At 45.4% G+C, this 21,546-nt stretch overlaps 1 protein-coding gene and 1 pseudogene across 1 annotated transcript; both read right to left on the reverse strand.

Annotated features, from left to right (window-relative positions):
- Nucleotides 1-672: 672 nt before the first annotated feature.
- Nucleotides 673-12,713, reverse strand: LOC113990023. Its single transcript, XM_039385303.1, has 19 exons — nucleotides 12,678-12,713; nucleotides 12,061-12,202; nucleotides 11,203-11,282; nucleotides 10,496-10,599; nucleotides 10,039-10,108; nucleotides 9,162-9,303; nucleotides 8,304-8,383; nucleotides 7,597-7,700; nucleotides 7,140-7,209; nucleotides 6,505-6,620; nucleotides 6,123-6,177; nucleotides 5,503-5,603; nucleotides 5,036-5,084; nucleotides 4,400-4,515; nucleotides 4,018-4,072; nucleotides 3,278-3,287; nucleotides 1,693-2,101; nucleotides 1,305-1,356; nucleotides 673-979 (listed from the first exon to the last, which is right to left on the reverse strand). The coding sequence occupies exons 1-19, from the start codon at nucleotides 12,684-12,686 to the stop codon at nucleotides 830-832; spliced, it is 1,914 nt and encodes a 637-aa protein (XP_039241237.1). The 5' UTR covers nucleotides 12,687-12,713; the 3' UTR covers nucleotides 673-829.
- Nucleotides 12,714-16,764: 4,051 nt separating this feature from the next.
- On the reverse strand, nucleotides 16,765-20,854 carry LOC120324047 (annotated as a pseudogene).
- Nucleotides 20,855-21,546: the final 692 nt, after the last annotated feature.

Consider the following 21,546-nt stretch of genomic DNA (forward strand, 5'->3'; position numbering starts at 1 on the left):
CAGGACGCTTTCTCCCAAAATCTGGACAGGTACATGCCGTCAGCACTGGCTGGCGATGTCCACTGTATCTCCCTGTCACTGATGGGGACACGCTGCCAGACCACGTCAGCAGCCAGGGTCTAGGAGCTGCTGCTGGCTCCTTGTTCTGCAGACAATTCCCTTTTAGAGTGGGAAAGGTAAATGATGGTGGTGATGATGGTAGTGAGGGTAGTGATCATGGTGGTGATGCGCTCCCCAGCGGTTGCTTTTTGTCTTTACCTCACAGGTAAAGACGTATTTTGCAGGCTAAATGTTGAACACAGCAGCTTACACAGCTATATTCTCAAAGAAAATATTTTTCTTTGGACGTGTGCACAACCTGCTGCTCTTTCAATCCTCAAAGTACTGAAATCAGGACATTTTCACCAAAACATTCAGCTGAGTCTTTCCTGAGAAACAGAAGCCCTCACACGCCAAGCACTGCCCGTTTCCTTTTACCATACAACACACACTGCCCCAAGAACTACAAAGCTTATGCCTTTAGCATTTTTCCCCCAAAATCAAAAAGTACAGGGTGATGAAAAGAACGAGTGCTTCTGACTGATCAAACCAAGAAGTTTATTTCCACCTGTTAAAAGAAGTCTCTGTCTACCAGCAGAGTCCAACATAGATAAGCAGACAGACTTGACTATATTTAAATAAATTAATAGTTTATTTATAATTAAACTCAGGAAAAATGGAACTGTATACAACAAGAACTATGTACATGAAGAAAAAAGTCTTTCCACCACCTACCCCCAAAAATCCATCTGATTGGGGGGGATACTTCTGTCCTGAGAAACAGAAGTACTCAGAAATAAACGGGATGATAGTCTCTGGGAGGGAGTTCTGTTCTGCAGGTTGGGCAAGCCCTGGAATTCTCAAGGGCAACAGCGATGCACCGACTGCAGAAGAGATGGCCACACTGGGTTGACACAACCTGTCGGACACTTCGTATAATCTGGAAGAAAGGAAACCACAACATGTGTTGGGAGGAAAGGATTCGAGTTTGCTGCTCTACTGGCACCAGGAAAATAGGACTTGGAATATCTGGGATCAGTCCATTACTAGAATAAGGAACCCCCAGATCTGCCAGGGCCATCTTGGCAAGGGTTTCTCCCTCTATGTGCACCACCGAGAAGTGACTTGTGGAACTTCACAGCAAGGTCTGTGCTTCAAGCCAGCTGCCCATAGCACCCACATTAGTCAGCTGAGTTGCACAGCTCCCCCTCTGCCCTGTTACCCCTCCCACAAAGCTGAAAGGATGACAACATGTGGATCCTTACCTGTGAAAAAAAATCCATGCAGATCGGGCACCTTACAGCTCGTTGCCATTCCCTAGAGAGAACAGACCCAGAAAGAGCAGCCATTAATACCACTGGGCATCGAGGGTTACTCATATATAAAATGTCACATAATCATCTGACTGCACTGAGTAGCCACGATGCATTTCTTTTGAAGAACCCTGTATGTCTTTAACTCTCTCAGTTTGCTGCATGTAAGGAAGAGTTCAGATCTCCCTGTCCTAAAGGAAACAGTGTCTTGGTTTTCACTGGGAGAAAGATGAAGTCAGCCACCCTGCTCTAGGATTTGAAGTAATAGCAGGGAAACAAGTAAAGTGAAGCCTTCAAAGAAGCAAAAATCACTCTTTGGTAGGTCACGGGGCGTACGTACTCTGAAATTGCCAGTTCCTCGTCCAGTGATCTCCGTACTTCAGGCTCTACATAAGCTGCTTCATACTGTATGTCAGCTGCTCCATACTCCATGTCAGCCGCTCCATACTCTATGTCAATCACTTCAGACTCTACGTCAGTCACTTCAGACTCTACGTCAGTCACTTCAGATTCTACGTCAGTCACTTCAGATTCTACGTCAGTCACTTCAGACTCTACGTCAGTCACTTCAGACTCTACGTCAGTCACTTCAGATTCTACGTCAGTCACTTCAGACTCTACGTCAGTCACTTCAGACTCTACGTCAGTCACATCATCTGCTGTTTCATATTCATCATAACTGCGCAGTACAGGGCTGTCCAACAGTTGCTGGCTTCTTGGTGTAAGATTTCTCCTTTGTTGTTCATACCCTGAAAGTTAATTTTGGTAAGTCAGATCTATCATTTACTCTCTCCTTTTCCCTGGAACTATCCTTCAAACACGTTATTGTAAATAGTTTGTAATGGGTCCTATTTGAATTGGACACTATTCAGCTGGGTTACAAGCAATCTCAAACCAAGTAGTTTCCTAAATATTAAGGCTGAACCCTTCCACACATTGAGACTATTCTGCTACAGAAACAAAACATTTGCTATAATCAGCCTACAAACAGTTAAAACGTGACCTGAGAGATTCTCAGTGTCCACTGAGATACACTACCTGTGAATAAATATGCCCTATAAAGGGAAGGTCTCTCACACTATTCTTACTAATACGGTCTGCTGTGATCCTATGGTAAGGAATGGCAACAATTGCTGTGTGATAGGGGAGAGAGGACTGCAGTCAAGTTCCCAAGGAGCATGGTGACGTAGCACATACACAAGAAAAAGGCTTGGCAAAACACAGAGTGCTTTGTTCCAAAAGTTTCAGAAGGGATGGAATAAATGCTTAAATCTAAAACTGTACATTCTGGAGCTGCTGTGCTTCCTTGTTGCTGTATGATGCTAAACTGTTGCCCTCTTTTTGTCTGTGTTAAATGAAACCTCCCCACTCAAAGGCACTTTCTATCAAACGAGTCTTATTGAGAACAGTCCTTGGAAATTATAAAAACACTTGAAGCAGTGTCTCCCTAGAAATTGCCATCATCTCCCTCCTCAGTTAAGGTAACTTGAAAATGGAGTTTTATCACCCAAGTTCAAAGGAGATCAATTTTGAGTGGCCTAGTCTAACATCTGAAGGATCAAGACCTGCTGTTCACTTTTGAATTCTCAGAAACCGCATGCAACAATGGTCTCTGCAACTCCAGGTCCATGTAACAATGCACTAATCAATTAAAATTACAGAAAATGTCACCAAATTAAAGTTCTTTCCCAAGAGTATTCAGCTACAACTTCTGTTGCAGGGATATTCCACTGTGTCTGATAGCAGCTAGCAGACACAGATGGGATCCATTCTCTAAGACATTGGCCAGAGGCTTTAGCACTGTCCTTTGCCTTCTGCTAAATGCACTTTCAATCCCTGGTACTAGAGACTGTTGGAAAAGACAAATAAAAACTAAGGATTACATTTCGGACAATTCCATTAGCAACTGGAAAAAGTCAACTCACCTTCAAGAAGCTTCACCAATGCATATGGGAAGGGAGAGAAAAGAAAATACAATTAGAATCTGGTGTGCATGCCTGGTGTTCCATACTAACACCAGCTCAGTGAAGCAGTTACGACACAACAGGCAAAGAATGGTAGGCTACAGACTTCTTATTTTGGTTAAGGTTCAAAGTAATAGTCTCAGCTTTGTCCTGAAAACAAGCAAGAGGGTGCTGCTAGTTCTGCTCCCACTGATGGAACGGGGTAAAAACAGAGACAGAAAACATCTGAACACCCTTCTACCACTTCCTCTGCAGTCTCTAATTGATTTGACCCAGAGGTGTAACCCCTCTTTCTCTCCCAAATGGGAAAATTCAGCAGTGATAGCCATAAACAATCCATGTTAGATGAACGGCTGCTGAAGAAAGGAAACCACAAGAGGGGTTTGGAGTAAAGAATTCAACTTTGATGCTGCACTGGCACCAGGCTAATAGGACTTGGAGTATCTGCAATCAGTCAGTATCTGCCAGAATAACAAGGAACCCACTGATCTGCCAGTGCCATCTTGGCAAGGGTTCCTCCCTGTGTGTACACCCCTGAGAAGTGACTTGGAGGGACGTGCTAGTTGGAGCTCCAAAGCAAGGTCTGTGCTCAAGCCAGCTGCCCGTAGCATCCCACATCAGCCAGCTGAGCTGTGCAGATCCCCCTCTGTCCTCTTTGCCCTCCCATAAAGCTGAAAGGATAACAACAGGTGGATCCTTACCTCTGAGTAGTCATCTATCCAAGTTGGAGAGGTAACAGGAGCTGCTGGCCGTGTGCTAGAAGAAAAGGACCAGAAAGAAAATGCAGCCATTAATTTCACAGTGCATGGAGGGTTACCAACACAGAAAGTGTCAGAAATTAAAACATCCCCTTCTCTGATCTAGCAACATCCCAGCCCAGCAACACAACCATTTCAAGAGCTTTTATGTACTTCAAGCATTTCAGTGTGTCCCAAGCCACAGTGTAAGATCCATTTGTTAATGACTTCACGAACAGAGAAGAAAGGTTTCTGCTGCATTTTGCAGCAGATTTTGTGGGCAACAACCTCTTTCAACCCTATGTCAGAAATTAGACTGTAGAAAGACACTTCATCTGTCACATACCCATCATTATCTCTTGGTTCCTCTTCATCATCACTTGTCAGTAGCACAACTGAATTATCTGCTGCACTGGAAACAACTGGGTTTCCAGCTGGGTGCTGCTGGTTCTGCTCCCACTGCTGCAACGGGGTCGAAATGGAGGCAGCTTAGAACTACCTGTAGCCCCTCCTCCCTGCTCCCCTCTTTCACTTCCCCAATTGGATTTAGGCTGGAGGTGTTTCTGTCCCTCTTTCTGCCCTAACCAGTCAAATTCAAGGGTGATATCCGTAACTACTCGTATGACATGAACAGCTGCTGAAGAAAGGAAGCCACAAGAGGGGTTGGAGTAAAGAATTCAAGCCTGGCTGCTGTGTTGGTGCCAGGCAAATAGGACTCAGATGTCTGCATTCAGTCCATTACTGCTAGAATTATCGGGAACCCACAGATCTTCCAGTGCCATCTTGGCGAGGGATCCCCCTCTACAGGCACCCCTGAGAAGTGACTTGTAGGGATGTGCTACTTGGAGCTTCAAAGCAAGGGCTGTGCTTCAAGCCAGCTGCCTCTAGCATCCCATCTTAGCCAAATGAGTTATGCAGCTCCTCCCCTGCTCCATTCCCCCTCCCACAGAAAATGAAAAGGTGGCAACATGTGGATTCTTACCCCTAGGAAGCAATCCTGGTACAGCACATTTGTAAGGGTAGCACTGGGTCTTGTGGTAGAGTGAAGAGAGCAAGAAAAAAATTCAGCTGTTAATTGCACCACTCATCAGGGGTTAGTGATACACAAATTGTCAGAAACCAAAACATCCCTTATTCTGATCTAGCTACATCCCAGCCCAGCAACACAATCATTCCAAGAACTTGTATGTACTGCAAGCATTTCAGTGTATCTCAAGCCACAGTGTAAGATCCATCTGTTAATGACTTCATGAAGAGAGAAGAAAGATTTCTTCTGGGGTTTACTGGATTTTTTGGGGTTTTTTAGTTAGTTCTCTTCCAGACAGGCCACTACATCCCAGGTCTGGAGTTTTGCACAGAATCAAGCAGAACTCAAAGCCTTGGCAAAAACCTCTTTCCACCCTATGTCAGAAATTGGACTTTTAGAAAGTTACTTTATCTGTCACATACCCATCATTATCTCTTGGTTCCTCTTCATCATCATTCACCAGTGGCACAACTGAATTGTCTGCTGCACTGGAAACAAGTGGGTGCTCCTGGTTCTGCTCCCACTGATGGAACGAGGTACAAACAAAGGCAGTTTAGGAACCATGTGAAGCCCCTCCACCCTGCTCCCCTCTTTCAGATCCCTAATTGGATGTAGGCTGCAGCCAAATCTTTTCCTTTTTCTGCCCCAAAGAGGCAAATTCAGCAGTGATAGCCATAAACAATCCATGTTAGATGAACGGCTGCTGAAGAAAGGAAACCACAATAGGGGTGTGGAGTAAAGAATTCAGCTTTGATGCTGCACTGGCACCAGGCTAATAGGACTTGGAGTATCTGCAATCAGTCAGTATCTGCCAGAATAACAAGGAACCCACAGATGTGCCATCTTGGCAAGGGTTCCTCCCTGTGTGTACACCCCTGAGAAGTGACTTGGAGGGACGTGCTAGTTGGAGCTCCAAAGCAAGGTCTGTGCTCAAGCCAGCTGCCCGTAGCATCCCACATCAGCCAGCTGAGCTGTGCAGATCCCCCTCTGTCCTCTTTGCCCTCCCATAAAGCTGAAAGGATAACAACAGGTGGATCCTTACCTCTGAGTAGTCATCTATCCAAGTTGGAGAGGTAACAGGAGCTGCTGGCCGTGTGCTAGAAGAAAAGGACCAGAAAGAACACACAGCTATTAATTTCACAGTGCATGGAGGGTTACCAACACAGAAAGTGTCAGAAATTAAAACATCCCCTTCTCTGATCTAGCAACATCCCAGCCCAGCAACACAACCATTTCAAGAGCTTTTATGTACTTCAAGCATTTCAGTGTGTCCCAAGCCACAGTGTAAGATCCATTTGTTAATGACTTCACGAACAGAGAAGAAAGGTTTCTGCTGCATTTTGCAGCAGATTTTGTGGGCAACAACCTCTTTCAACCCTATGTCAGAAATTAGACTGTAGAAAGACACTTCATCTGTCACATACCCATCATTATCTCTTGGTTCCTCTTCATCATCACTTGTCAGTAGCACAACTGAATTATCTGCTGCACTGGAAACAACTGGGTTTCCAGCTGGGTGCTGCTGGTTCTGCTCCCACTGCTGCAACGGGGTCGAAATGGAGGCAGCTTAGAACTACCTGTAGCCCCTCCTCCCTGCTCCCCTCTTTCAGTTCCCCAATTGGATTTAGGCTGGGGGTGTTTCTGTCCCTCTTTCTGCCCTAACCAGTCAAATTCAAGGGTGATATCCGTAACTACTCGTATGACATGAACAGCTGCTGAAGAAAGGAAGCCACAAGAGGGGTTGGAGTAAAGAATTCAAGCCTGGCTGCTGTGTTGGTGCCAGGCAAATAGGACTCAGATGTCTGCATTCAGTCCATTACTGCTAGAATTATCGGGAACCCACAGATCTTCCAGTGCCATCTTGGCGAGGGATCCCCCTCTACAGGCACCCCTGAGAAGTGACTTGGAGGGATGTGCTACTTGGAGCTTCAAAGCAAGGGCTGTGCTTCAAGCCAGCTGCCTGTAGCATCCCACATCAGCCAGCTGAGCTGTGCAGATCCCCCTCTGTCCTCTTTGCCCTCCCATAAAGCTGAAAGGATAACAACAGGTGGATCCATACCTGTGAGTTCTCCTCTATCCAAATTGGAGAGGTAACAGTAACTGCTGGCCGTGTGCTAGAGAGAGGAGAACTTGAAAGAAAATGCAGCCATTAATTTCACTGTGCATGGAGGGTTACCAACACAGAAAGTGTCAGAAATTAAAACATCCCTTATTCTGATCTAGCAACATCCCAGCCCAGCAACACAATCATTTCAAGAGCTTTTATGTACTTCAAGCATTTCAGTGTGTCTCAAGCCACAGTGTAAGATCCATTCCTTAATTCCTTAATGAGATAAAAAAGCTTTCTGCTGGATTTTACTGGTTTTTTGGATGGGCTTTTAAAAACAGACAGGCCACTATATTCCAGGTCTGAATTTTTCACACAGAATCAAGCAGAACTCAAAGCCTTGGCAAAAACCTATTTCTACCCTGTGTCAGAAATTAGACTTTAGAGAGTTACTTTATCTGTCACATACCCATCATTATCTCTTGGTTCCTCTTCATCATCACTTGTCAGTAGCACAACTGAATTATCTGCTGCACTGGAAACAACTGGGTGCTGCTGGTTCTGCTCCCACTGCTGCAACGGGGTCAAAATGGAGGCAGCTTAGGAACCACATGTAGCCCCTCCTCCCTGCTCCCCTCTTTCACTTCCCCAATTGGATTTAGGCTGGAGGTGTTTCTTTCCCTCTTTCTGCCCTAAACAGGCAAATTCAGCAGTGATAGCCATAAACACTTCATATTAGATGAACACCTCAGTGACCAGGAGTACCTTAAATGGATGTTGCAGGTAAACACTTAATATTTGAGGAGTCAAAGTCTTCCTGTCCTCTCCTTCTCTTTTTCTTTAAATCCCTGGCCTGTATGATGAGTATCTCTGGAACAACTTCCCTTTTAAATTGCATCTCCTTCTGTTACATTACCAATGACTGGTAAATGTTGTGCCCTAGTTCTGGAGCAACAGGCTCTTTTAAATTACTTTTTCACTACAAGGGATACTTGGAAGTGTTGATGTGTTCAGAGGTGCATTTGACTGGTAACTCTGTCTAAAGTGGTAAATCAGAGCTGTGTTTCAACCCTGGAGGTCAGGCTACCTAGTTAGATGCCAGAAGATAGGCCCAGGAGCACACGAGAAAACTCATTTGACTGCAAGATGGACAGAAGTGTGCCATTCATTACTTACCACAACAGAATCATCACCAGTTAGATCAATGACTTCAGGCTCAGCAGATTCGTCTGTGAGATCTATGATTTCGTCAACAGCTGAAAAAGAGAAATGGGCTGTCACTGTGGAACAGGCTGAGGTAGATTCAATTGTGCCTTGGGTCTCTTCTCTTCAGGAATGTGGCCAAAATTTCACTCCAGCTTTGCCCTCAACAGTCCACAGAGACCATTCCCAGCCCTGTTTTTTCACAGGTGCCAGTGCAAGAGGAACAGCAGCTGAACTTCTCACACAATCCTGTTGGATAACAATATCTTGCGGGAGGTACACACCAGCAGATGATTCATCTAACATAGGCTAATGTTTATCAGACAGAAAAAACAGCCAAAACAAAACCCAAAGCAGAACCAGAATCACAGAGGGTATCCTAATTTTACAGTACCATGCTGCACATGTTCCCCTGAGGGATGGGGCACAGCTAGCTTTTCCTTATCTTCTTCCAGCTTCAGAGATCTCATACTTAGTTTGCCACCCTCTGTAGTGGCAGCTGTGGCACCTGCCAGCTCATCAGAGTTCATTCAGATGTCTGAGCAGCACTTGAGGACCTTTGATACACAGCTCATCTCCCTCATTTTAGTGGAAATTCTCTCTCATTCTCTTTCACATGAGAGCATGGAATCTCTCTCATTTTAGTGGACAATGTATCACAGCTCAGTCACAAACCCAAATGGTTGTGAGAAGGCTTGTTGTTTAGAGATGCCGTACGTGGCACTTCCTAAAATCCCATGTTTCCCTTCCTCCCCAGTAAAGGGCCTAGAAACTGGCAAAAGCATATGTTCAGCTGTATGTCAAACCTCTAGAAGCAGTTTCTGTTCTTACCAAGATCAAAAGAAAGCACGCGACTTTCTTCGAGGTCTATTGGCTCTGCTGCTGAAGCTTCACCTGCACTAGAAGCCAGCAGCCTGCTTCGTTTCGAAGCTTGTCTGGAATTAACGGCTCCTCCACGGCGCTTTCGCCGATTCTAAGAGAGAACAAAGCCTTAGCATTTCGTGGGGGAGTAATATTAACGGGGCCCTCAGTTTTGCAACACCAGTGAAAGTACACGAGGACACAGAAAACAACTCCACAACGGCTGGAATACACATTGAATGGTGCTCTGGGTCATTCCTACCCGAGCCCATTGCATCAAGGAAAAGACATCACCCCTGACCTCTTACCAGTTGCCTCACCAGGAAAAAGCCTATCCCAGTGGCTTGCAAATAAGAAGACTAGTTCACAATTCTATCAGGGTGTTGCTCACACTGTAAGCATTTCTGAGCTATTGCTAGCACCCCAAGAGATTCAAAACCTTCAGTATCCCAGAACATGAAGTTACATAAAGTTTTAACAGGCTTATCTTCCCGTGCACTTGCTAAAAACTCTTGAAATCCTTTCTAGAAGTACCCCAGAAAATATGTTTCAGAAATCAGATTTGCACTGAGTAGTAAAGTACTTACTGTGTTCATGGTGTCTTGTGATCTAAAACCACTGGAAAAGTCAGTGGGACAAACACCAAAAAAGGAATTTCAGGGAAGTTACAGCAATCGATCCCTGGTCTGTCCCTGCAGGGACGTGCTAGTTGGAGCTCCAAAGCAAGGTCTGTGCTCAAGCCAGCTGCCCGTAGCATCCCACATCAGCCAGCTGAGCTGTGCAGATCCCCCTCTGTCCTCTTTGCCCTCCCATAAAGCTGAAAGGATAACAACAGGTGGATCCATACCTGTGAGTTCTCCTCTATCCAAATTGGAGAGGTAACAGTAACTGCTGGCCGTGTGCTAGAGAGAGGAGAACTTGAAAGAAAATGCAGCCATTAATTTCACTGTGCATGGAGGGTTACCAACACAGAAAGTGTCAGAAATTAAAACATCCCTTATTCTGATCTAGCAACATCCCAGCCCAGCAACACAATCATTTCAAGAGCTTTTATGTACTTCAAGCATTTCAGTGTGTCTCAAGCCACAGTGTAAGATCCATTCCTTAATTCCTTAATGAGATAAAAAAGCTTTCTGCTGGATTTTACTGGTTTTTTGGATGGGCTTTTAAAAACAGACAGGCCACTATATTCCAGGTCTGAATTTTTCACACAGAATCAAGCAGAACTCAAAGCCTTGGCAAAAACCTATTTCTACCCTGTGTCAGAAATTAGACTGTAGAAAGACACTTCATCTGTCACATACCCATCATTATCTCTTGGTTCCTCTTCATCATCACTTGTCAGTAGCACAACTGAATTATCTGCTGCACTGGAAACAACTGGGTGCTCCTGGTTCTGCTCCCACTGCTGCAACGGGGTCGAAATGGAGGCAGCTTAGGAACCACATGTAGCCCCTCCTCCCTGCTCCCCTCTTTCACTTCCCCAATTGGATTTAGGCTGGAGGTGTTTCTTTCCCTCTTTCTGCCCTAAACAGGCAAATTCAGCACTGATAGCCATAAACACTTCATATTAGATGAACACCTCAGTGACCAGGAGTACCTTAAATGGATGTTGCAGGTAAACACTTAATATTTGAGGAGTCAAAGTCTTCCTGTCCTCTCCTTCTCTTTTTCTTTAAATCCCTGGCCTGTATGATGAGTATCTCTGGAACAACTTCCCTTTTAAATTGCATCTCCTTCTGTTACATTACCAATGACTGGTAAATGTTGTGCCCTAGTTCTGGAGCAACAGGCTCTTTTAAATTACTTTTTCACTACAAGGGATACTTGGAAGTGTTGATGTGTTCAGAGGTGCATTTGACTGGTAACTCTGTCTAAAGTGGTAAATCAGAGCTGTGTTTCAACCCTGGAGGTCAGGCTACCTAGTTAGATGCCAGAAGATAGGCCCAGGAGCACACGAGAAAACTCATTTGACTGCAAGATGGACAGAAGTGTGCCATTCATTACTTACCACAACAGAATCATCACCAGTTAGATCAATGACTTCAGGCTCAGCAGATTCGTCTGTGAGATCTATGATTTCGTCAACAGCTGAAAAAGAGAAATGGGCTGTCACTGTGGAACAGGCTGAGGTAGATTCAATTGTGCCTTGGGTCTCTTCTCTTCAGGAATGTGGCCAAAATTTCACTCCAGCTTTGCCCTCAACAGTCCACAGAGACCATTCCCAGCCCTGTTTTTTCACAGGTGCCAGTGCAAGAGGAACAGCAGCTGAACTTCTCACACAATCCTGTTGGATAACAATATCTTGCGGGAGGTACACACCAGCAGATGATTCATCTAACATAGGCTAATGTTTATCAGACAGAAAAAACAGCCAAAACAAAACCCAAAGCAGAACCAGAATCACAGAGGGTATCCTAATTTTACAGTACCATGCTGCACATGTTCCCCTGAGGGATGGGGCACAGCTAGCTTTTCCTTATCTTCTTCCAGCTTCAGAGATCTCATACTTAGTTTGCCACCCTCTGTAGTGGCAGCTGTGGCACCTGCCAGCTCATCAGAGTTCATTCAGATGTCTGAGCAGCACTTGAGGACCTTTGATACACAGCTCATCTCCCTCATTTTAGTGGAAATTCTCTCTCATTCTCTTTCACATGAGAGCATGGAATCTCTCTCATTTTAGTGGACAATGTATCACAGCTCAGTCACAAACCCAAATGGTTGTGAGAAGGCTTGTTGTTTAGAGATGCCGTACGTGGCACTTCCTAAAATCCCATGTTTCCCTTCCTCCCCAGTAAAGGGCCTAGAAACTGGCAAAAGCATATGTTCAGCTGTATGTCAAACCTCTAGAAGCAGTTTCTGTTCTTACCAAGATCAAAAGAAAGCACGCGACTTTCTTCGAGGTCTATTGGCTCTGCTGCTGAAGCTTCACCTGCACTAGAAGCCAGCAGCCTGCTTCGTTTCGAAGCTTGTCTGGAATTAACGGCTCCTCCACGGCGCTTTCGCCGATTCTAAGAGAGAACAAAGCCTTAGCATTTCGTGGGGGAGTAATATTAACGGGGCCCTCAGTTTTGCAACACCAGTGAAAGTACACGAGGACACAGAAAACAACTCCACAACGGCTGGAATACACATTGAATGGTGCTCTGGGTCATTCCTACCCGAGCCCATTGCATCAAGGAAAAGACACCACCCCTGACCTCTTACCAGTTGCCTCACCAGGAAAAAGCCTATCCCAGTGGCTTGCAAATAAGAAGACTAGTTCACAATTCTATCAGGGTGTTGCTCACACTGTAAGCATTTCTGAGCTATTGCTAGCACCCCAAGAGATTCAAAACCTTCAGTATCCCAGAACATGAAGTTACATAAAGTTTTAACAGGCTTATCTTCCCGTGCACTTGCTAAAAACTCTTGAAATCCTTTCTAGAAGTACCCCAGAAAATATGTTTCAGAAATCAGATTTGCACTGAGTAGTAAAGTACTTACTGTGCTCATGGTGTCTTGTGATCTAAAACCACTGGAAAAGTCAGATGGACAAACACCAAAAAAGGAATTTCAGGGAAGTTACAGCAATCGATCCCTTAGATTCCTTAGGTAGAACAGGCTACAAAGTCCTGATTTCTAGGAATCAGAGAATGATGTTCTTCCAAACCTATCAGAAAAGAAGAGAGGAGATTACCTATCTGGAATGCCTGTTCTCTTAAATACCCACACATACTCTAAGATTCCCTTTCCCGAGTCACCAGTTTCTGCCCAAAGCTAGAGGGGAAATCTATGAGTCTGGTACTTGAGTCCGGTACTTGAGTCCCAGACACCTGCAGCTGGACCTGAAGCCCAGAACAGCCCCACAGCATCCGAAACATTTTCAAAGATCATCTACACTCACCTGTACAGTTAGTTGAGAATTTTTCTTGAAAATGATCAGCAAATCGCCTTCTGTTCCCACCAGGGACAGAGAAGACAGAGGCTCTGCACCTGCTTCCCAGCAGAGTATCCGCCAACTGCCAACTGTCGATGGAGTGTTGGGCTCCTGACCCCTCCGTGCGGAAGCCCGCATGGCAACCGTTTGGTAACATTCCATGGTCCGGTAGCCGGTGACCTCTTTGCACCCTCGTGGAGGCCCAGAATGCTTTGGCTTGGAAGGGACCTTGAAGATCATCTGGTTCTAACTCCCCTGCCATGGATAGGGACATCATCCACTAGACCAGGGTGCTCAGGGCCCCATCTAGCCTGGCCTGGAATAGCGCCTTCCAGGGATGGGGCATCCACAGCTTCTCTGGGCGGCCTGCTCCAGTGTCTCGACACCCTCACAGCTCTTCCTAACATCTAATCTAAATCTTCCCTCTTCTGGTTTCAAATCGTTCCCCCTTTTCCTCTCGCTGACTGCCCATGCGAAGAAATCGCTCTCTGCCTTTCCTATAGGCCCCTTCAGCCACTGGAGGGCCGCAGTGAGGCCTCCCCCGGAGCCCGCTCCTGTCCAGGCTGGACATGCCCGGCTCTCCCAGCCTGGCTCCATAGGAGAGGTGCTCTGGCCCTCTGAGCATCTTTGTGCCCGCTGCTTCCTTGCCCCTTCGTGCCGGCCCGGCGGGCACATCCTGCTTGTGCCGGGTCAGAGCCGGGCGCAGCCTCCGGGCGAGGCCTCACGAGGGCAGAGCAGAGGGACACGTCCCCCTCCCTCCGCCTCCCGCCCGAGTAACGCTGCAGCCTTTCGGTGGCTAAAGAAACCCCACCGAAACCTCCCCTCCCCCGTGACAAATCAAACCCTTTCTTAACCTTCTTCCTCCGGGTTTATTACTCTGTTGTTGAAAAGACTCGTTTTAAATTTAACCCTGATTAAAAGCAATTAAAATGACACCAAACTTCCCTCTGCCCCCCACCCCCCCCAACTGGTGAAAATCTAACAATTTAGATGCTTATTTCAAGTCTCTAAAGTCTTGAAGTTTTCAAGTGTTCAACTGTTCCTCTGCTGAGCGTTTCACAACAGGGTTAGGAGGAAGTTTGCTGTGCTTCTGGGGACAGCACCTTCCCCCCCAAGGCCCTGCTCTGCTGTGAAAGATGACACGGGAAAAAAAGTGAAATTAAAATTCCATTTTCCTTCTAGCCAGTCTGCCACTGGACCTGCATTCAAAGGGGTTGGCTGGAGCTCTTGAGAGTGGCAGCAACCCTGTCTCGGCCCTGCTGGATGCGGGATGCTCCTCAGCTTCCGATCCCATGGGCACTCTCGGGGGTGGGGAGGATGGTGGCAAGTTGTCCAACACTGCGGATAGCATAAGGATATTTTCAGATCATGCTCTATGTGAGGAGGTTCATTTCTTACAAAAATTTCTCTGTTATTACAACTGTTGCTTTTAGGCCAAAATGTTGAGAGTTTAAGGATGGTTGGGGATGACTTCCCCATTTTTCTCAGTCCTGAGTCTGGGAATTGAAGGAAACTCATTTCAGTCATCATATTCACATCCTTCATTCCTCATATTTGTTGCTGGTTTCAGGTACTTAATTATTCATATCTTAAATATATATTTGGAATTGCTCTAGCATCTTCACATTTGTATATCAAGCATTAAATCTCCTTTAGGATTTTTTTTTTATCTAAGCCCTTTGGATCCAAGATCTTTGGAAAGCAAGTGTTTAAACTGGATTTACTGGAGTATGAAACATCCCATGTATTAAGGCAGGGACCCTGTCCACTCACACTCGAGGTGCAGCGGAGGTTGGCTGAGTGGAACCGGCACCACTTGTATTTCAGGGTGGGACTGGATGGCTTTTAGCAGGAATGTGTTATTAGGGGCAAGGGAGGAGAGAGCACTGAGGAAAAGGAGGGGTAGCTTTTAGTAAGTTGAACATTTGAAGGCTATCAGGCTTGATCTTCCTCAATGCTGCTAATGATCACAGCAGGGGGCTGAAAAAATGTTTCTTGTAAGACCCAACCCTTTTTAACTAAAGCCACTATTGAAAATACTCATCACTCAGTGGTGGAAGGGAGGGAAATCTCTTGCCCCTTCTCTGTGCATCCTACAAAAGCTGAAAAGGCCACATACCTGTTCTATCTCCTTCCATGTGGACCAGCTTTAAAGCAAGGCATAAAACCTCTGAAATACCTCTTGCCTTTCCATTTCATGAAGAAGAAGTTTACATCTCTTAACTTCCAAAAAGAAAAGGTTAATTATAGCCAACAGTGTAAACTAAGCCCAGATTGCGCTGGCTTCTATATTAATCACCCCGGAAAAACAGCATTGGGATTTTCACTGATGGCTATGGTTTGCCACCATTTTTTGTCAGAAGAAAGCAACTCATAAGGGAGAAATGCATGGTTCACTGGCCAGAGGTTTTCAGCTCTGTACTCTCCCAAATCAGGGGTACCCTGGAGATCAAAGCAAGGGTCATAAAATAATTTAAGAAGGGTGAATGTAGTATAAGATGTCATATACGGACATAGCCTGCTGCAGAGTGACATATGGTGGGTTATTGATGAGAGGGAGCGTGACACCTGGCTCCCCACACAGCTCAGCACAGGGATAGGATTGCACTCCCCAAAGCAACCCTGCACAGCAGTCCTTCTAAATCCACCATAAGGATGCAGGGAAATAGGCAAGGATTACCAAAAGAAGCCCCAAAAAGATGATAATATTCACTTATAATAATTTTTACTAGTCCCACTGAGAATTGCATTGCAATTCATGTGTCAAATTGTGCCTTTGCTTGACTATAGCAATGGTTGTGACCTCGGAATACATTTCCCAATCTCTTAACGGGGAAGTGCTGGTGGATGGTCTATTAGAGAAATACATATTGAGACAGTTTGAATTAAGTAAAAACATTTTTGAAGCCCTTGGTGGGAGGCAGTAGTGAGTGGCTTGTTCTGCAGAAGAAAAACTCAGGTAGGTTTCTTATTGCTGAGACTGATTTGCACCCTTCTCAATGGCACTAAGTGCTTCTCTTGGCAAAGGATGGAGGCTTTGGAGCATCTTCCATCCTCCAAAAATCTGGATGTGCTCAGGGTCCCTCCAGTTGCCCAGGTTTGGCTGTCAGCTTAGCAGGAAGGCTGAGCACTGGGAGGAGGGGTTTGCTGGGGTCTGGGTGGTATTTCAGTCCATCTCAGTCCCTGCTCCTTGGCACGGGATGATGGCACTGAGTAACTACAAGAGGTGAGGGGAAAAATCATTATTCTTCTATAGCTGTGTTCCTCTTCTTTTGAGAGGTACTGCTTTCAGCTTCTCCCTCCGGCAGTCTGCTTTTGCCCTCTTCTGAAAAAACATGGTGTTATAAGGGGGACTTGTGCCTCTCCGGGCTGCCCCTGCTGTCCCTGCACAGCCATGAAAGTATCTGTGTGCTGAGCAGAGCTATTGGTGATGGGCACCACTTGGCCTGCTCTGCACAGTCGGTGTCAAGCTCTGTACCTAAAAACATACAGTTCAAAACTCCTTTTTAAGCTCAGTGCTAAAGGTTGGTGCCCAACACCCTGTTTGCGGTACCCAGCTTCTAAACCTGTGAAAGATGCCTTTGGACTAATGCTTGCCCCTTCAAATGGTTCCTCAAAGCTCATAATTGGTTTTTAGACTTCTTTTAAGAAGCATTGTAGCAGTTCTTTGCAACTTCATTGGCCTGAAGCAGTAGCATGATAGTGAAATTGGGCAGGAGGAGATCACAGCTCTGGAAGAGGTAAGGTGGCTTCCTCAAGGGGTTTAATACCCAAAGGCTGAGTTCAGCAGGTTTCCTCAATGACGATGCTGCTTCAAGATACATCACTGATGGCATGCTTCTCCAGGGAGCAGCGGGAAGCAGAATCCTCCTGGGAGAACCCTGCTCACTGGCTGTCTGCATCCAGATCGCTCTCATCTTCCACAGTGGCATCATACATGACCTGTGTTAGAGAGCAAAACAAGAGCCACTGTCACTCCTGGGAAATTATCTATCAACAAGTGCTGCCCTACTGCACTAAAGCTGCTTAGGCTGAGGGGACACTCAAAGCTTGCATGGTAAATCTCTGCCTGGAAACACTAACTTTTGTGGAGTTATGTGAACCCTTCACATTATGAGAAATTAACATTTGATCCTGTCCTCAGATTTCATGTGTGTGAGTACATCATTGCAGTGTTGCATATCTTGCAGCAGCAGGCTACACTCTTGCCTTGGCACCATCAACAGCCCCTGATTTGGGGTATCCAGACAAGGGAAAATAGATTCCTTCGCTCATGCCTGCTTTCCCCTCACCGATTCTTCTCAAAGCTGACTCCCATAAAACAACATGTCCATCTTCAAGTTCACTACCCATTTCCAAAACCATGGGGACCACTGCTCAGTGCTGTTTACCTTTTTTGCATCTTTGCGGAGTTTGATAGACTTCACCAGTGCGGCCTTTGCCCTCATCCTGTAGGCCACGCTGTCGCCTCTGCCGGCGTTGTCTCCCCGGGTGAAAGGGAATGGGGGGAATGGTACAGTGACTGGAATGTCTGTGGGAAAACCCGTGACAACCTCATCGGATTCATCCGTGTCATTGGAATCATTATCGTCATCATCATTGTCATTCACATCTTCATGGCTTTTGCTTGAGACATCAGGAAAGTGCTGGAAAACATTTATTATGCATCAGGCAAATGAACACAGATGTGAGATGTGCAGACTAGTATCTGTCCTGCTAGCCCAGGGCTTATGCAGTTTTGGGGAGCTATGTGCAGGCATGTCTTTGAATTCACCTCACCCTGCCTAAGGAGGAGATGCTATTTAGGGAGAGATGCTACTGCAAGAACTGCACTTGAATGAGGAAAATTGGTGTTGCTACACACTGGCTGCCCTGCAGCACTCGACTGACATAGTGTCGTTCAAAACACTTACCGGTTCCACTGGGACATCCACGCTTTCTTCTGAAGAGTAAAGGGTCTGAAAGCAATATAAACCTCCCTATTAGTTCAAAAAGGCACGTATAGTAGAGCTGATTAGCGTGTTGACTATTGTTTAAGCACTTAATCCTAACTTGTACATCTTGTCATGGAAAGATGCTCCTGCTTTCTCTTCTGGCTAGCTGCCCATACCTGCTGAGGTGATGCCAGGTCAGTCTGTGTGTGCTGCTGACTCTCCCAAGACTGAGAATTCCCACGGTCATGGTGATATCTGTGCAAGTGATGGCCCCTGGGGTCCTTTGAGAGAAAATAAAGGGGGGAGACGGAGGTTAATCCACAAAGCATCAGGCAAAGCTGCCTGCATCACAACCTCTGTTTTCAGGCAGAGGTGGCATCTGCAATACATACTCCTTTTGCACAGGATGTGCCCTCAGCTATTCAGTGCAGTAGGAAGAGGACTCAGAAACAAGCCATGATGAACATTATACCCAAAGAATACAATATAGAAGATGTGCCTCTGCCATTGGCAGAGCCTGAGGAATTTCAGGTCAGTTTCTCCAGCTTGTTTTTGTTGAGTGGAATTTGGAGTTATATCTAACAATCATTGTTTCTGCTAATTCTCGGGTCCTTTTCCCAAGGGTGATTTATCTCCCTCATCATGAAGACTCTAAACTAAGTGCAGTAGTTGATTCTCAGAGCAAAGAATTGATTTTACATGGGTAGCAGCTGGCAGTGGAGTATAAATCAAATAGCTATATACAAAATTAATACCGTTCACTTACATCACTCCAAAAAATCATGGGAATTGGATTAAAGTGCTCTTCCAACACCACATATTGTCATCTGATCCACACTAACAAATGTGGGCTGTAGTAGTTGTGCCATGCTATAGTCCTTTTCTCTTTTTAACTGGCAACTAACACATTTTTCATTAAGACAAAAGGTTTGCAGTGCTGGTCCAGAGATAGAACTAATGAAAGTCCTCAACCAGGACACCAGACACAGGAAAAAGTCTATGAAACTGGCTCCTAACAGCCAGGTGAGGACATGCCCTGCAAGCATCTACAATCATAAAACAAGTACCAGAAAATATGTATTAGACGAAACAAAAAAAAAAAATCAAAAAGTATTTATTAAAGATAATTAATAGAAAGACAAAAGGAACTTACATATTTTTCTTCGGAGCTGGCAGAAATGGCATGCTGCTTGGATTTACTCACCTTGAAGGGAGAAAAGAAAAAAGCATTTATCAGTATTTCTCACTAAGATGCAAAGAAAATAATACAAGTGATTGGTGATCCACATTTGTGATTTACTCACTGGCCATGCAGTGGTGATGCTGATAAGGCATAAACACAGAACTGCCACCTTCATTGTGATGTTTTACCTAGAAAATATTTTGGAACAGTGAGTCAACAAGGTAAAGTACCACAAAAATGCCATAGGTTTTTCCTTTTTCCCAGTGTACTTCACTGTGCTGAGAACAGCTCCCTGCTATGGACCCAACCTGCACATACTAATTTTTGTCTTTTGTCCTCCATCACCACCGCACACCCAGCTGGTTTGTCATGACTTAGCTACTCAAAAGCTGCAATAATTTTTAAGAGGCTCTGAGAAGAGCTGAGCAGCTGGTGAGAGTGGCCACATTGAGAAGGTGAACTGAATCCTGTCACCTAATGACTTGCACAGGCAAAGGAAAAGCTTTGTGATAGCCAAAGTGTTCTCAATATCAGCTTTGGTTTATCTTCATTCCTTTAACGTATTTTTTTTCAGAAGAGACAGCATAAAGCCAACTCAGTTTGGATTCTCTTGTCAGCAATTTTAAAACTAGTTTTCAGGGTTATTAACTTGAGTTTCTGAGTAAAGTGATATGAACATAAACTGCTTTTATTGATAGACCTTTATTTCCCCCTCCAGAAGTTTGAACAAAATAACCTGTGTTTCCAAACAAGAGATAACGTGAAATATCTGCTTCCATTGCAGTTTTAGCAATTTAATAAATTACTAATTCCTGCTGAAATTAGGAGAGTGCTGAGCTACAGTAAATTTTGGTGCTTACAGACCAGTTCCCAGGACATGGAACATCCCTGAGAAATTGAACCAATTCACTGATGAACAAGAGTCATTTAAAACTTTGGTAAATCATAGCAGGAAAAAAAAGGCTACTTAGGACATATTGAAAATGCATTAGTAAGGCTGGCCCTGAGACAGGACACTCTACTAGAGGTATTGCAATTTCAAGTTACACAGAGAAGGATGAGTGTCCCATCCATTCAGGATTGTGCAGCACAAACTGTGAGCCTGCCAGAAAAAACAAGGACACTGCCAGGCAGTGGTTACATGAGGGAGAAAGCTTTCTGTGTTCAAGCACCAGCTTTGAGTTTGCAGCACATGATTCAGTGGCAGAGTTTTCAATAACCTCCTCCTGACATCTATAAGCACGCAGGTTTAAAATTGTCATTATGTATAATACCTTGCATTGCTAAAGCAACCTTGCTCCTATAAAAACACACCTTTTTCCACAGAGCAACATCAAATGTCCCTGCCCAGTGAAGCAATTTTCAAAGATCTCCTGCTCAGTGTTTCCTTGACTAAAGCTGCAGACAGATTAGCACATGTCAGGTAGAAAAAGCAAAAAAATTACCTTTTCTGGTGCTGGAGGAGTCAGCTGCAGCAAGAGCACTCCTAGTGATCCCAGCAGCAGCTCAAGTCAGTTGGCTCCCAGAAGCTCTGTCCTTCTCCCCTTGTCCCCTGACTGCCTGACATCTCTGACCTTGGGGAATTTAAACCCTGTCCCAAGCACAGCCACCAATCCCCATGTGGCGGAAAAAGATGAGGTCATGAGGCTCCTGGCCGCTGTCCTGCCACGTTCTCCTACACTTCCTCTTTGGCTTTGTGGCTTTTGAAGCAAGCAAAAACTACTCTATGGTTAAAACATTACTTATGGGCGAGATCATTAACCAGCAGGTCTGTTGTATGCACAGCAGTTGGTATCGTGTAGGAGGGCTTCGGGGCACATCTGTCCTCCTTTTGTGAAAAGGCAGAGCCCAGTTTCCCAGAAACCTGTTGTGCCCTGCTCTGTAGGGAGTAGGACTATGTAATGCTTTCAGGCAGTCCGAGTTGCTTGTGTTTGGCTTTTCCGAGACGCTGACTGTGGAGAAGGTTAAGCAGTTTAGTGGTTGAGTCACTAGTACAAAACCAAACCTACAGATTTCTGGTCCAGAACACCAAAACAACACACTATAGAGAAACAGCCCAGCTGGAGCCAAGTATACGTGCTATCGCATTACACACCCCCGGTGTTTATTTACAAAACAAGCCAAGTCCGACTGCCATCCCTCCTTAAACATGTACTTGTCATGCCCAGAAATTGTCCCGGGATCAAGTCTCTGACGGGAGGAGGGTGTAAAGCAAGCCATGTGTGCAGGACCTGCAGTCAGCAGGTTTCTCCAGCATATCTTCCAAGAGGTGAAACGCAGGTGTGAAGGGCTTGACCACAGCTGCTGTGGGCCCTGAGA

Source organism: Pipra filicauda, unplaced genomic scaffold (assembly GCF_003945595.2).
Source record: "Pipra filicauda isolate LSUMZ 115617 unplaced genomic scaffold, ASM394559v2 scaffold1017_size37543_pilon, whole genome shotgun sequence".
NCBI lineage: Eukaryota > Metazoa > Chordata > Aves > Passeriformes > Pipridae > Pipra > Pipra filicauda.